Here is a 16,730-nt window from a genome sequence, read left to right as displayed (position 1 = left end):
CAGAGTTGGTTTAGAGGGAAATGCAGCAGGAACTACATTCCAGACACGGCTGCTGGGCGGAGGGATTTCAAAAGAGAAAGTAGTTCAGAGTATTTGCTTCATGTGTCGTAATGTTACATGATTATCTCATAGCGTGGTGAATGTGCAGGTCACAACTTGTCCACCAGAGCGTTGTGGAGTTGTTGGATTGTGTATTTGATGAGTTTGATGAGGGACCGGGGACCTGTACCGTTCACCTTCATTGTGTTCACTAAGCTCTGCCCCGCCGATCTCAAAACAACATGCACCGATAATTAAAGGTGATGAACCTACTGCTATGACTATAGGGGTTATGGTAAGAGGAGGATTTGCCAAAATGTTGAACTATCCCTTTAAACATTACAAAGAATATTTTGTAAAAAAGAAAAAGAAGAAAAAAAGCTGTTAAACATTGTTCATGCTGGATTACTGCAGACCTCTTGTTCTTTTATTTTATAAAATAGATTCTTTTAATTGTCATTTGTTTTTGTTTTTATGTATTTTTTCCAGGAGTTTCTCTCCAGACTCTTGAAACAAAGAGTTTCCTGTTTTTAAATAAACTTCAAATAATCAAAGATCAGATAACTCCCTTTCTTCTGCTGTAACTCCTCCAAAGACTTGTTGTGTTGTTTACACTCAGCATGTTGATGAATCATGCTAATCATTAGCATCATGCTAAGTGTTTATAATGTAATGTTCATGAGAACAAGTCACAGTTGAGAGAAAAAAAAAAGAATTAATGCTGTTATTATTGAGACACTTGAATATAAAACTGAAAATTGTTAATCTGATCAATAATATCTCTGTTTTCTGAAAAAGGAAAAGAAAATCTCTTGTTAATCCTCCCACAGTCTGCAGCTCTGAGGTTTATTCTGGATTTAAATGAGATCTGGACAAAATTTATGTCAAACTTTGAAGGTTGTTTTTTTGTTTTGTTTTTCTTCTTCCAGCATCGATTTCCTGCTCAAAACTGCGCTGCCTAAAGCGACACCACCACCAAGTGTTCACAACAGAAACCAACTTCTTACGCAATCACAGTTTGTCTACAACAGTAAATCTGTGTTGGTTTGATTTCCTAAGAGTTGTTTTCATTCACAGAGCCTCTAACTACAGCATGTCTGTGTCTGTGGTGCACAGCAAACATTTACAGTTTGTGACATTAAACACTTCTGTTTATTTTGCACTTTATTATCCATTGTAAGGTGCCTTTGAAATGAAATGTATTATTATTATTGAACTCACAGACACACCGACCATAAAGAGGATTTTTGAACATCATATCTATGATTTAAATTAAAAATAAAAACACATATAGATCCTAATATTGTATCTAATCTGACGACAACAGCAGCTGCTACAGAAAGACTGAAGATAATTCATCGCATCTGTCTCTTTAAGATGCAGAAACTTGCAGAAAGTGTGTCACACGTTCAGTAAGACGAAGTGTTTATGTGTTGCTGCAGTTTGAGGCTCTGATTTCAGGACATTGAGCTCATTTAATTTGTTATGGAGCAGCTCAGAGCTCAGTGTCCTCCCTCCTCCTCCTCCTCCTCCTCTGTTTCTACTCAGAACTGAGCTGAGTGAGAAGCTCCAGATCAGATCTCTCTCTCTGTGTGTGTGTGTGAACTGACGATGGGAGTTGAAGTCCACGCCGTTGCTTCGCCTCGTGATGAGTCGTGCACCGATGAACCACGACTCCCATGATGCTCCGTGTGCAGCAGCATCGCCGCCGGCCGGCTCCACATGCTGCAGCAGAAAGTTGTGAAACTCTTGCACCTGACAGGATTCCTCTTCAGACTGATGCAGCTCAGGCTTCATGAAGGAGCAGAGCAGAGAACAGAGACGATTCTCAGCAGAACAAGGTAAGAATCAAAACATGACCATCACACAGCTTACACTTTATAATAACTACACATTATTAAGCATTAGTTTAGCATTAAATACTGAATTCTTCATTTATAACACATGAATATTCATTAGTCTGTAGTTTTCATGCATTGTAAATGAAAAATTCAGTATTTATTAATGCTTAACTAATGCTTAATAGTGTGTACTTATGATAAAGTGTTACCATCAAACCATACAGTTATTAGCTAGATCAATAACAGGAGGTTCACATGTTAACTTGTGAATAAGAAATAAAGAAGATATAAGATGATTTTTTTTAATGAAGGGCAAATATTTAAGCAGAAATTATGACTTAAATGTACATTTATTTAAAATGTGACATTTTATTTGTGTTATTCGTGGAAGCAGGTAAAAAAAAAAGTGTTGTAATATGAAGTGAAGCTGTTAAAAACAGTCTTTTATGATGTAAAACTGCAACTAAAACCTGTGTTTTTGTATGATTTTTGATATAAATTGTGATTCAGATTAATTATTGATCATTTTTATTGTTGGAAATGATTCAAAAAGTTGATCCCACAGCTATAAATCCTTCTCCTCTGGACGCCACAGATTGCACAGCATGAGCTCAGCAGCGCTCGGTGCCATATGAGCTTGTTGTTGATAAACATATAACCAGGCCATAGGCGACTGCTGTTGTGACCACGCTGCATTTCTGGCCCTGACTCTGCGCTCTCAGCTTTCACCAGCTGTTCTTCTGCTGCAGACTGAAACCGGAGCTGCTCTCACCGCATCCTTTCTTCCTAAACAGCTCGTTTTTCCTCGCACCCAATGGACAAACAGTCCGGCACGGTGGTGTTTCGAAATGTGGGGCAACTGTACTTCCCCCAGACCAGAGTGGAGTGTCACTACAGCCTGACCGCCGAGCACCAGTGGAGCAGCAGCGACTGGATCGGGATCTTTGAGGTACAAGGAACAATCACACAACCACCACCAACCCTCCAGAACAGCAGAATAAACTCAGAATAAATCTCAGTGCTGATTGGTTATGGTCTGTCCCGCCACAGATGGGCTGGAGCACGATGAAGCAGTATCACACTTACACATGGGCTCTGGTTCCTGAGGGCTACACCGAGGGAACCAGTGTGAACGGCTGTGCACTCTTTCACGGTGAGAATGAGGTCATGGAGTAAAAGAGTATCACCGTGAAACTTCCCAAGTTTATCACTTACATTAAAGGGATAGCTCAACATTTTGGAAAATTGGCCCATTGCCATAATCCCTATAGTCATAGCAGTAGGTTCGTTACCTTTAATTGTCGGTCGGTGCAAGCTATTTTTAGAACGGCGGAGCAGAGCCGTGAGCTGCTCAGAGCTACGCTACGAAGGCTCATGGGATTTCTTGGTTTCCCTCATCAAACTCATCAAATACACAATCCAACAACTCCACAACGCTCTGGTGGACAAGTTGTGACCTGCACATTCACCACGCTATGAGATAATAACACAACGTTACCAGACTGAGTTGTTTTAGAGGGAAATTCATGCAAAACCGCTGATGTGCGTTGCCTTCAGGGACAGTTTTTCATCAAGCAGTCTCTATATTTACCTCTAAAACAACTCTGTCTGGTAACGTTGTGTTATTATCTCATAGCGTGGTGAATGTGCAGGTCACAACTTGTCCACCAGAGCGTTGTGGAGTTGTTGGATTGTGTATTTGATGAGTTTGATGAGGGAAACCAAGAAATCCCATGAGCCTCCGTAGCGTAGCTCTGAGCAGCTTGCGGCTCTGCTCCGCTGCTCTAAAAATAGCTTGCACCGACAATTTAAGGTAACGAACCTACTGCTATGACTATAGGGGTTATGGAAATGGGCCAATTTGCCAAAATGTTGAACTATCTCTTTAACGATTTGTTGCTGATACAAAGGAAATGACAGTTTTGGAGCCCAGAGATCATTGTCCAGGAGAGAGAGAGCTTTACAGTGATACCTGACATGAGTCATGACATGGGTCAGACTGACTTTTAGTGAATTTAGGAGAAATTTAAAAGAAGTAAAATAAAAACACCTTTTACCATTTTTTTTTCCACTGAAAGAAGACGTGTTAAGGAAGCAAAAAAGCCCCAAATCTCATAATTGGTCAGTGTTTTTGCCTGTAGTGTCTCACCTTAAACTCAAGATATTCAGATGTTTAATTTTTTTTTTATAATTCAAAGTTTTTATTATTTTATTTTTTTTTATATTATTGCAACAGACACAACGAACATCAAATACAACAGACAAAATGGAGGTCAAAAATAGTAATAATAGAAAAAACAAATAAAATAAAATAAAATAGATAAATAACATGAAAAATCTGAAAGTAAATTAACTAAAAATAAGACAGGCAGGTAATAAATAGGCAAAGACAGGCAAATTAACACATCTGTCTACCAAAATTATCCCATTTTTCTTTTATCATATCATTTCACAATTTAATCTCCCCAACATCTTAAGATATTCAGATGTTGTTAGTAAACCAACTCTGTCTCCTCCTGGTGGCAGCCCGCTACCTGCCCCGTCCCAGCGCCGTAGAGTACCAATTTGTGTACGTGGATAAGATGGGACAGGTGAGCGCCCGCAGTCGGCCTTTCACCTTCTACACTCCCAAACCTCTGGAGGAGCTGGAGACCCTGAAGGAGGAGCGAGACGAGGAGGACGGAGAGGAGGAGGAGCTGCTCCTGGTCGTCCCCAGAGCTCAGCTGCTGCAGGTGCAGAGAACAAGGAGGAAAAACAACAAAAACTGATCCAGATGTTTAATCATATTCATATTCATACAAACCTCTCTGTTTTTTCCTTCTCCAGAGTCGACTGGAGGAAAGCTTGAGGAAACAGGTGGAGCTGCAGCGGGCCGCGGTCGAAGCGCAGGAGGAGACGGAGAGAGAGAAAGAGAAGAGCAGGCAAGGAAAGACGGAGTGGGAGAGTGAGAGACGAGCGATGACGGAGGAAATCTCAGAGCTGAAAGTAAACCTGCGGCACAAGTGTGACATGTTGAAGAAGATGGAAGGAAAACACGAGGTATGAACGAGTTGCTGTGTGCAGAGCTAAAAGTCACAATAGTAAGAAGAAATAACAATTAATTGTGTCATAATATATAGAAATAGCCTAGAAATAACAATTAATTGTGTCATAATGTGTAGAAAAAGCCTAGAAATTAATTGTGCCATAATGTATAGAAATAGCCAAGAAATAACAATTAATTTAGAAATAGCCTAGAAATAACAATGAATTGTGCCATAATGTCTAGAAATAGCCTAGAAATAACAATTGTGTCATAATGTCTATAAATAGCCTAGAAATTAATTGTGCTATAATGTATAGAAATAGCCTAGAAATTAATTGTGCCATAATAGCCAAGAAATAACAATTAATTTAGAAATAGCCTAGAAATTAATTGTGCTATAATGTATAAAAATAGCCTAGAAATAACAATTAATTGTGTCATAATGTATAGAAATAGCCTAGAACGGTCACTTTTATAGTGAGTAAGTAAGTCAAATTTAATTACATAGCACTCTTCTCAGAGAGGACTCGCAAAATGCTTCCCATGGTTAAAATACAAATCAAAACAACAGACAGAATTACAACAAAAATACACAGAATAAATGACAGTAAATAAATTGATAATAATGTTGAGAAATGAAGCCATGAAATAACCATTGATTGCATAGAAATAGCCCAGAAATAATTTATTGTAATTCCACAATTGCAAAGGACTTGGTGGAGAAAAATACAGGCCTTTTCCAAAAAATTTAAATCATGAAAAGCATGTGTAATCTTTTACCTTTATGAAAAACATGACATTACTATGCAATTTACTGTTATTTCTAGGCTATTTGTTGACATTACTACGCAATTACTTGTTATTTCTTGGCTATTTCTTGACATGGACACGTAATACCACATAATTACCCATGTTTCTTCTCTCCACGACACTGAAAGGATGTGAAGTATAGTGAGGAAAGTCTGACCTGTGAGCTGAGTAAACTTATGGCTGAGAAGGTTCAGAGCGAGCAGCGAATCAAAGACCTGGAGGACGAAGTCAAAGTCCTGACTGAGGGAAACACGGAGCTGGACAGGCAAGTGTGAGAGACGATAACGTAATGTTTTGTTCTTAAAGGGGAATTGCCGTTTTTTTTTACAATCTGGACCTTATTTCTAGCATAAAATACGATCATTTCCTCCCCCAGATAACTTTGGTGTCATTACAAGTCGTTCTGATGAAATTAGCTGCAGCCGAGAGCCGCGTATATCCGTATAATGGAGTCTACAGGGCAGCAGAATGCAGCCTCTAAATAACACATTATCTGCAGAGAAACTCCTTCATTTCACCAATATTTAGTTCTGATAGGCTAGTGCTATTCCCCTCTGAGTCCGGGGTTAGCTGTTATCAACATCCGGGGTCTGTAGGTTGACCTACTGACCTCTGACCTGGATGATGTCATCTCTGAGCGCTGCCCGGCTCATTCTGATAATAATCATTCTGCTTCGGCATTCAGGTCCATTTTTATCTCAACTAGCCGGAGCTTTAGTGAGTTCAGGTTGAGGAGAGGAAGCCTGTGGAAGCTGAACTTCATCCAGCTGCTCATTTTGTTCTGACAAGTCAGAAACACGTAGAAACGAACTGTAGCATTAGCGGTAGCAACAAGCCGTGCCGCATGGCGCTCAGAGATGACATCATCATCCAGGTCAGAGGTCAGTAGGTCAACCTACAGACCCCGGATGTTGATAACAGCTAACCCCGGACTCAGAGGGGAATAGCACTAGCCTATCAGAACTAAATATTGGTGAAATGAAGGAGTTTCTCTGCAGATAATGTGTTATTTAGAGGCTGCATTCTGCTGCCCTGTAGACTCCATTATACGGATATACGCGGCTCTCGGCTGGAGCTCATTTCATCACAACCACTTGTAACGACACCAAAGTTATCTGGGTGAGGAAATCATCGTATTTTATGCTAGAAATAAGGTCCAGATTGTAAAAACAAAACAAAACGGCAATTCCCCTTTAATCTTGATCTTGATCCATCTGGTCCCTTGGATCCTAACTCTACTCTCTGTGCTCTCCCTGCTCTGCACAGGCTGAAGGACAGAGTGAAGAAAATGTCCAGTCAAATGAAACACGATGAGGAAAAGAGAAAGTCTCTGCAGGTTATTATTGGTTTCTTCCTATTCTTAGTGTTGTGAAACCCAGGTAGTTTGAGGTGTGAAGGAGCAGTAGCAGGACAGGTTCAGATGTTCAGATGTTCAGGTTAGATCAGATCTAATCAACTGGAGAGGAAGAACTCGTATCCTGTTTCCGTCCTCACCTCCTCCTCTCCACTGCAAAAACTCAAAATCTTACCAAGAATATTTGTCTTATTTCTAGTCAAAATGTCATTTCTAGTCAAAACAAATCTCATTATACTTAAAATAAGACTCATCAGATTAAAAAGTAGCTTGTTTTTAGACACTTTTTACTTTTTTCAAGCAGATTTTCACTTGAAATAAGTAGAAAAATCTGACAGTGGAGCAAGTTTTTTTTTCTTATTACAAGCACAAAAAACTTCCTTTCACTGGCAGATTTTTCTACTTATTTCAAGTGAAAATTAGTTTGAAACAAGTAAAAAAATATCTAAAAACAAGTTAATTTTTAGGTGAAGAGTCTTATTTTAAGTGGAAAGAGATTAGTTTTGACTAAAATTGAGACATTTTGACAAGAAATAAGACAAATATTCTTGGAAAGACTTTGAGTTTTTGCAGTGTGTGTCTCTCTCTCTCTCCTCAGGCGGAGAACGAGGCCGACCTGCTGGAGGTGCGGTGCCTTCAGGAGCGTCTGGACGCCAGCGAGCTGGTGGCGGAGAGCGTGCGGCGGGAGCTGCGGGAGCTGGGGACGCGTCAGGCGCACACGCAGACGGAGCTGCACCAGGCGCGGCTGCAGGCGGCGCAGCTCAGCCTGCAGCTGTCGGAGGAGAACCTGCTGCTCAGGGAGGAGCGGGCCAACTGGGCGCTGGAGAGAGAGGCCGTCAAACACAACGCAGAGGTGACGGCCCTGCAGTCTATTTAAAGTTTATTAAAGTTCAACATTTAGTCAAATTGTCTTTAGTCTCAGGAGTAGGTTCATTACCTTTAAAGGGATAGTTCAACATTTTGGCAAATTGGCCCATTGCCATAATCCCTATAGTCATGGCAGTAGGTTCGTTACCTTTAATTGTCGGTGTAAGCTATTTTTAGAACGGTGGAGCAGAGCCGTGAGCTGCTCAGAGCTACACTACGGAGGCTCATGGGATTTCTTGGTTTCCCTCATCAAACTCATCAAATACACAATCCAACAACTCCAAAACGCTGTCGTGGACAAGTTGTGACCTGCACATTCACCACGCTATGAGATAATAACACAACGTTACCAGACAGAGTTGTTTTAGAGGGAAATTCAAGCAAAACCCCTGATGCACGTTGCCTTCAGGGACAGTTTTTCAGCAAGCAGTCTCTGTATTTACCCTGTATTTACCTCGAAAGCGGCTCCGTTTCATAACGTTCCATTATTATCTCATAGTGTGGTGAATGTGCAGCTCACAACTTGTCCATGAAAGCGTTTTGGGATTTTGTATTTGATGAGTTTGATGAGGGAAACCAAGAAATCCCATAATGAGCCTCCGTAGCGTAGCTCTGAGCAGCTCACGGCTCTGCTCCTCCGTTCTAAAAATAGCTTGCACCGACAAATAAAGGTAACGAACCTACTGCTATGACTAAAGCGATTATGGCAATGGGCCAATTTGCCAAAATGTTGAACTATCCCTTTAAAGCAGAAGTAAGCGGAATATTTGTGTTAATATAAGTCTTAAATAGTTGTATCTTCAGACAGCAATCACTTACATAGAGTGTTTGGTCTGAAACACGGGTCTGTCAGTCACTCTGCTCTGCTCTGAGCCGAGGAGAAAACTTTCCTTGTATCCTACAACCTTTATCCAATGAGGAGAGAGAACGGCATAAAGGGGCGGTCCTCTCTGTGTGTGCAGCCAAGGGATGCGCGTGAATGTGGTGACGTAGGGACGAGGGCGGGGACTGCTAACTCCATCTGCTGACAAGAAGTTAGACAAAACCACCGGATCGCTTACTTCTGCTTTAATTGTCGGTGCATGTTGTTTTTAGATCGGCGGAGCAGAGACGTGAGCTCTTCCTTCATCAAACTCATCAAATACACAATCCAACAACTCCACAACGCTCTGGTGGACAAGTTGTGAGCTGCACATTCACCACGCTATGAGATAATAACACAACGTTACCAGACAGAGTTGTTTTAGAGGGAAATGCAGCCGGAACTACATTCCAGACACGACGGCAGCTGGGCGGAGGGATTTCAAAAGTGCAAAGTAGTTCAGAGTATTTGCTTCATGTGTCGTAATGTTACATAAATATACATGATTATCTCATAGCGTGGTGAATGTGCAGGTCTCAACTTGTCCACCAGAGCGTTGTGGAGTTGTTGGATTGTGTATTTGATGAGTTTGATGAGGGAAAACTTAGAAATGCCATTAACGTCCTCAAATGTCTTGTTTAGTCCACAAACCAAAGAAAGACTCAGTTTTTTGTCATAAAGGAACAAAGAAACCAGAAATATTCACATTTAAGAAGCTGAAAACATATAATTTGGCCTTTTTTTTATCCTTAAAAACCGATTATTCAATTATCAGTTGATGATTAATATAATAATCGATTATTGTGCAATTCATCGATTAACTGCAGCTCTATATGCAACAAAACCAGAGCTTGGATTACTTGTTTAGTAGTTTGTGTTGTTAGATATTTAGAGCATCTCCTAGAAAGAATGTTTCCAATTTTGGTTATTATCCTCTCACAGTAATATGTATGTCCCATGATAATGTATGATAATTAATTAATAGTATGATAATGATAATTTGACTCTTTTATTCTGCTGCTGAACTCTGTCTGTGTGTTCTCCTGCAGACGGAGATGAAGAAGCTACAGGAGCTGAGCGGCGAGGTGCAGAGGAAGGAGGACTGGCTGCAGGAGGAGAGGACGGAGAGAGAGAAACTGGAGCTGGAGCTGGAGAGAGAGAGAGAGTGCAACCGAGTGAGTAAATGAAGTCACACCTCATTTATATTATTTAATGCACAAACACATTCAGCTCTAAATATAACGGCCGGGTCGCTGCATCGTCATCATCATCGTCATCATCAGCGGTTCAGGTTTCAGGCTGCAGCTCCTTCGTTACTCACACGCAGCACAAATAGAAAACCCTTCCAGGAACGGTGAGTAAACATTTCCTCTGAGCGCAGCAGCAGGAGGAGGAGAAGACAGGTCAGGTCAGAGAGACACGGTGAGGCGTTCAGGGACCCGGTGTAAAGCTGCTGCTGCTGCTGCTGCTGCCCCCTACAGGTGCTGCTGGGAGACGCCAAGAGGGAGCTGCAGGAGCTGAAGGAGCTGAAGGCCGAGCTGAGGAGAGTCCAGACAGAGAGAGATGAGCTGCAGCTAGAGACACAGGCAAGAGCTGCACACTGGACAATAACATGTCAGCTGCATATTTCTGCATAAAATAGTTAAAGTTTTTCTCCACTGGTTCGGCTCATTTCTTTTTTCTTTTTTTTTAAACTTTATTTTTCAAGTTTTTTTGCACAAAACATAGGTAGCATCAGTGTAACAGACAAAAATAGGTATGGGTACAATATGATGTGGCTAAATGGTACAAATGCTTGCCAAGTTGTGCCCTTATAAACACAAAAGAAACATCAAAAAGAAAAAACAAAAGCATATGCACACATATGTCTGTGCACGTGGTATCTCGAGTACACAAGTTCGCTTACACCCATGATGACTAAATAATCATCTACATATTCATATACAAATGCACACATACATATGAACACTCGTGAACACAACATGGTGGAACCGTGGGGTTGCGAGTAGGTCATATGTCACATACATTACAGCAATATGGTCATAGTCGTTCTTGAAACCAGGATATACAAAGCATTAAGGCTGGTTATCACCTCTTCTTGTAATATAAGTGCTCCATTTTTCCCAGAGGGCATCACCTTTGTCCCTTTGTAATCTGAGACTAAACGTCAGTAGTTCCATTGTTTGGATGTCTTTAATTATGGCTTCCCACTGATTAACTGTGGGTTCGGCTCATTTCTTAAAACAGAAATGACATTCTCAAATCAACATGGACAAACCTCCAACCTCCTCAAATCAACATGGACAAACCTCCAAACCACTTGGCAGCTGTTCACAACAGAATTGTATTACATACATATGTATACATATACATCTTTGCAAATTATTAAGTACAGACAGCTGCAGTAGCACAATGTCCAAGAGAATAGATATTATTGATCTGATTGTTGATTCTCAGTCTAATGGTTGTGCTCTCTTTTTTTCCTTTTTTTTTTCACACTGGTGAAATGTGGAAGCGTCGACTGAGAGAATCTAGAATCTTTCATTACATTACATCTCACATTACATGAGCTATGGTGTTGTGCTGAACTGTAAGACTGTTTTGCCAAATGATCTTAGAGTTTTGAGAATGTAATTTCTGCCAAACCAATGGAGAAAGCCGAAAAATATCAACATCAACATCTGATATTACTGTATGTTTCAGGTCTTTGTTTAAAACATGGGATGAACGAAATTTCGATGCACGGGACCAGGGCATCGAAATTTCGTTCATCCCATGTTTTTAACATGTGTTTGTATGACAATAAAGAGACCTTTGACCTTTGACCTTTTCACAGTTTTGCACAATCAGCTGCCACATCTGATACAAGTGTGAAATATGAAACATTAAAAACATTTAAATCAGATTCCCAAGGAAAAGAAAGAGAGAAATAGACTATTCCTAAGTATGGAGGTCCAAGAAAGAAAGAAGAGATAGATAGATAGATAGATAGATAGATAGATAGATAGATAGATAGATAGATAGATAGATAGATAGATAGATAGATAGATAGATAGATAGATAGATAGATAGATAGATAGATAGATAGATAGATAGATACAGTAGATAGATAGATAGATAGATAGATAGAACGATAGAACGATAGATAATAGATAGATAGATAGATAGATAGAACGATAGATAGATAGATAGAACGATAGATAATAGATAGATAGATAGATAGATAGATAGAACGATAGAACGATAGATAGAACGATAGAACGATAGATAGATAGAACGATAGATAGATAGATAGATAGATAGATAGATAGATAGAAAGATAGATAGATAGATAGATAGATAGATAGATAGATAGATAGATAGATAGATAGATAGATAGATAGATAGATAGATAGATAACCTCCTCCTCTCTCCTCCTTCAGGAGCTGCTTCTCTCCATCTCTGAGCTCCAGCGGAGTTCGGGACTCGTCCCAGAGACTGAACCTGATGAGGAAACTCCCACCGCTCCTGACTCTTCCTCCTCCTCCTCCTCCTCCTCCTCTGAGGATGATGATGATGAAGATGAAGATGAAGTGGCCCCCCCACCTTCCTCCAGGGCCGTCTCCTCTCCTCTCTTCCTGTCAGCCGACCGCGAGCGCCCGGACAGAGACGACGTCTCCGCTGCTGAGAACCGAGACGTCCAGAGCAGAGACGACACGACTGACGCTCAGGTCACATTTAACATCATGAAACCTCCCACAATTTAAAGTGAATATATTTCATATAATATTTATAGATTTTTTTAGCTAATTATTTTCATTGTCTAAATGTAACGTAACATCTGTCTGCCTGTTTATTTATTTTATTTTATTTATTACAGTATTTTCTCACATGCGTCGTGTATTGGAAAAGAAACAGGCTAAGTTATGAAACATCATGGTTATTGTCATGTAAAAACATCTCAGTGTGTAGTTTTTACATGTCTGTTAAATGTTACATACTGTAGAAGCCATGACTAGATGAGATAACACAGCACTGATTAAACCGATCAGATCCACCAAACTCTCGTGGCATTTTTCAGTATTTGTTGTTTTGAATTCCGTTTTGACCGGCGACATTTGGCGCTACTCAAGCTAGCCGTTGTGACCAACGCACTTCCGGTTACTTTCACAAAATAAAACACCCGTTTCCCTTTACATACACATGACGATAGAATTTGTGCTTTTACTTTGAAATAGGAAGCTAACCTACCCTCGATGTAGCTAGCTTGAACCAAAATAAAGCGACTTTGCTTGAACCCTCCGTTTTGACCGATCTCGTCCCGTTAGCGGCATTTGACCGCTCAAGATGTCTTACCGGAGAGTTTAGTCAGCTCTGAGACGAAGATCGGCCCGCCGGTTTCCGTTTAGAGTTGCTGAAGAGTTTCTCTGATGACTTTAGGTGGAGGCAGGCTAACACTACCCATACACTTCCAGCGTTTGAGCTAAGCTAATTAGCGACTTTAGGTGGAGGCAGGCTAACACTACCCATACACTTCCAGTGTTTGAGCTAAGCTAATTAGCGACTTTAGGTGGAGGCAGGCTAACACTACCCATACACTTCCAGTGTTTGAGCTAAGCTAATTAGCGACTTTAGGTGGAGGCAGGCTAACACTACCCATACACTTCCAGTGTTTGAGCTAAGCTAATTAGCGACTTTAGGTGGAGGCAGGCTAACACTACCTATACACTTCCAGCGTTTGAGCTAAGCTAATTAGCGACTTTAGGTGGAGGCAGGCTAACACTACCCATACACTTCCAGCGTTTGAGCTAAGCTAATTAGCGACTTTAGGTGGAGGCAGGCTAACACTACCCATACACTTCCAGTGTTTGAGCTAAGCTAATTAGCGACTTTAGGTGGAGGCAGGCTAACACTACCCATACACTTCCAGTGTTTGAGCTAAGCTAATTACGGGCGATACGGCTCTATCTCCCTTGTTACTGCACGCACAGTCGAAAGGATGGTGTCTATCTGCTGGTCATGCACTCAGGAGTGAGGCAAGACACGAAAAAAAAAATGTTGGTGTATCCCTTTAAGCTAAGAGGAGGCGGTGTTTCCCACGTAGCCCCGCCCCATTTTGTACGACGAAGTAGGAAGGAAGCCCATATTTGGAAAGACGTCGCCTCCACGTTGTAGAATGTGAATTATAGAAAAGAAACACACTTTTCTTTGATTTGGAAAATGAATATCTGAATATTTTCAGCCGATTAGGATATAAATATAGTAATAGACCCATATATACTAATTATATCTAACTACATATTATTTATTTGTCTGTTGTTTGTTATTTCTGTTTTCTCCCTCAGGATGAGAAGAGGAAGCTCTGTGAAGGGAAACAACTGATCCCAGCAGAACTCATCAACCCCATCCTCAGGTGACAAACCATCATGTATTTATTTCTTCTACTATTTCTATTATTATATTTTTAGGTTTATATATATATACTGTTTTTTTCCTTTCCTTTCTTATATTTGTGTTTTTGCACTTTGTGTTGCATTTTCTTTAATTGGATGAAAAGTGCGATAGAAATGAAGTCTGCTTAAGTAGAAATGGGATAGTTCAACATTTTGGCAAATTGTCCCATAGCCATAATCCCTATAGTCATAGCAGTAGGTTCGTTACTTTTAATTGTCGGTGCAAGCTATTTTTAGAACGGCGGAGCAGAGCGGCGAGCTGCTCAGAGCTACACTACAGAGGCTCATGGGATTTCTCATCAAACTCATCAAATACACAATCCAACAACTCCACAACGCTCTGGTGGACAAGTTGTGACCTGCACATTCACCACGCTATGAGATAATAACACAACGTTACCAGACAGAGTTGTTTCAGAGGGAAATACAGAGACTGCTTGATGAAAAACTGTCCCTGAAGGCAACGTGCATCAGCGGTTTTGCATGAATATCCCTCTAAAACAACTCTGTCTGGTAACGTTGTGTTATTATCTCATAGCGTGGTGAATGTGCAGGTCACAACTTGTCCACGAAAGCGTTGTGGAGTTGTTGGATTGTGTATTTGATGAGTTTGATGAGGGAAACCAAGAAATCCCATGAGCCTCCGTAGCGTAGCTCTGAGCAGCTCACGGCTCTGCTCTGCCGTTCTAAAAATAGCTTGCACCGACAATTAAAGGTAACGAACCTACTGCTATGACTATAGGGATTATGGCAATGGGCCAATTTGCCAAATGTTGAACTATCCCTTTAAGTAGAAATGGGATTTCTTCATGTTTCTCATCCTCCCCCTCTCTGCAGCGAGCTGGCCGACTCCCCCATGTGGTGACACAGTTCACCGCTGTAGTGCACATTCATGAAGAAGACAAAGATGGCAACACGTTGAGATCATTCTACTGTTGTGTTGTTGTTGTGTAGCTGTTCCTGTAGAAACTGTAGCGTCTGAGCTGCTGTTGTTACTGAACTTGATGGTTTTTCTTACTGGTTGTTGAACTTGAACCCGTCTCCTCTTCATGGTCTCATTCACACTCTTATCTGCAGAAACAAAAAACTGTCCAAGAATCTCTCATCACTTTATTTTAAGACTCTAATTGTGTCTTAAAGTGTCTAATTTTTATTTATTTTTTTAATAGTTTGAGTTGAACTCGTTTCAACACTTCAGACCTGAATCTGCATGAGAGTGTGAATCCTGAAACCATGTCAAATGTGTGTGTGTGTGTGTGTGTGTTACAGACACGTGTGAAATGTTCTGTTGCAGCTTGTTGAGCAAAATGTCGAGTTGGTTAAAAAACAAACATAAATAAAACAAAAAAAAAACATGTAGATTTATTTATGATTTCCTTTCTTTTTTTGACCTTTATTGACCTGAACTGGTGCTGGAGTTTCTCTTTATTAAAATATGACAAGACGTTAACACATGTTGGTGAGAGTCTGTCTGTGTTAATATGAGGTCTGACTCGTATAAAGGAACATTACAACAGCTTTATATTCTTGTGTGTGTGTGTGTGTGTGTGTGTGTGTGAAGTTGTGTGAAATTAAACCACGATCAAACATCTCAGAACAAAAAAAGCGCCTTTATAAAAAATACAAGAAAGACAACAACAAATAACAACTGAGCAACAATAAGCAACAAATGAGCCAAAAAAAGTATTAATTTTTCATAAAAAATATAAAAAACAAGAACAGATCGGCCTCGTTATCGTGTTTCTGAGTGTGTGTGTGTTTTGGTACAAGTCAAATAGAAACAGAGCTCCTGTGGTGCCTGAATCCCTGAACATGAAGACGAGTTATTTGCACACAACAGAGTCTGTGTTTAACAAAAAAACACAACAATAACAATGAAGTAACACATCAGTTAAAACAACAATAAAATATATAAAGCACAGAGATAATAAACATGTTTCCGGTTTGAGATCTCCCACAGTTTAAAGTGAATATATTTCATATCAATTGCATTAATAATAATAAAAAAAACGTTTCTTTGTCCTAATGTAATGTAACATCCGTCTTTGTCTTTGGCCTGTTGGTGTTTTATTTCCTCACATGTGGAGCTTTGGCTTCTGTGGTTTTTCTCTTCAAGGGTTAATTATTGCACCAGCTCAGATTGGAGAAAAACAGAAAAATACATTTAAAAAAAAGAAAAGAAAAAAAAGGAAACAGGAAAAACAATTAGTTATGAGATATCACGGTTATTTATGATGGAAAAAAAAACAAAAAAACATCTTTAAATACTAAATAATATTGTGTGTATGTGGCGGATGATGTGCAAAATATTGACTGTGTTTGTGTTTATGTGTGTGTGAGGCAGAGAAAGAGAAATGTCGAAAAGTTCTGTTTTGTAAAAGTAAAAAGCACTTCTCATTATTGATTATTAGTCAATACTTTGATCAGTTTGTGTGTGTGTGGAGCTGCAGCTGTTCATCACTACTGTAACATCTGGCAAAAACATAATAAACTGTTGTAA

The 16,730-nt window shown here is 40.1% G+C and overlaps 1 protein-coding gene across 1 annotated transcript; it reads left to right on the top strand.

Annotated features, from left to right (window-relative positions):
* Window positions 1–1,622: 1,622 nt before the first annotated feature.
* Window positions 1,623–15,333, top strand: LOC310985595 (calcium-binding and coiled-coil domain-containing protein 1-like). Its single transcript, XM_083971212.1, has 13 exons — window positions 1,623–1,880; window positions 2,675–2,829; window positions 2,931–3,033; window positions 4,407–4,612; window positions 4,707–4,919; window positions 5,844–5,980; window positions 6,982–7,051; window positions 7,668–7,922; window positions 9,848–9,973; window positions 10,280–10,412; window positions 12,423–12,508; window positions 14,123–14,190; window positions 15,068–15,333. The coding sequence occupies exons 1-13, from the start codon at window positions 1,835–1,837 to the stop codon at window positions 15,093–15,095; spliced, it is 1,626 nt and encodes a 541-aa protein (XP_083827338.1). The 5' UTR covers window positions 1,623–1,834; the 3' UTR covers window positions 15,096–15,333.
* The last annotated feature ends 1,397 nt before the right edge of the window (window positions 15,334–16,730 follow it).

This window comes from Trachurus trachurus, assembly GCF_905171665.1.
Source record: "Trachurus trachurus genome assembly, chromosome: 5".
Classification (NCBI taxonomy): domain Eukaryota; kingdom Metazoa; phylum Chordata; class Actinopteri; order Carangiformes; family Carangidae; genus Trachurus; species Trachurus trachurus.
The sequence above is the reverse complement of the archived record's forward strand: the minus strand, read 5'-3'. Positions and strand labels throughout refer to the sequence as shown.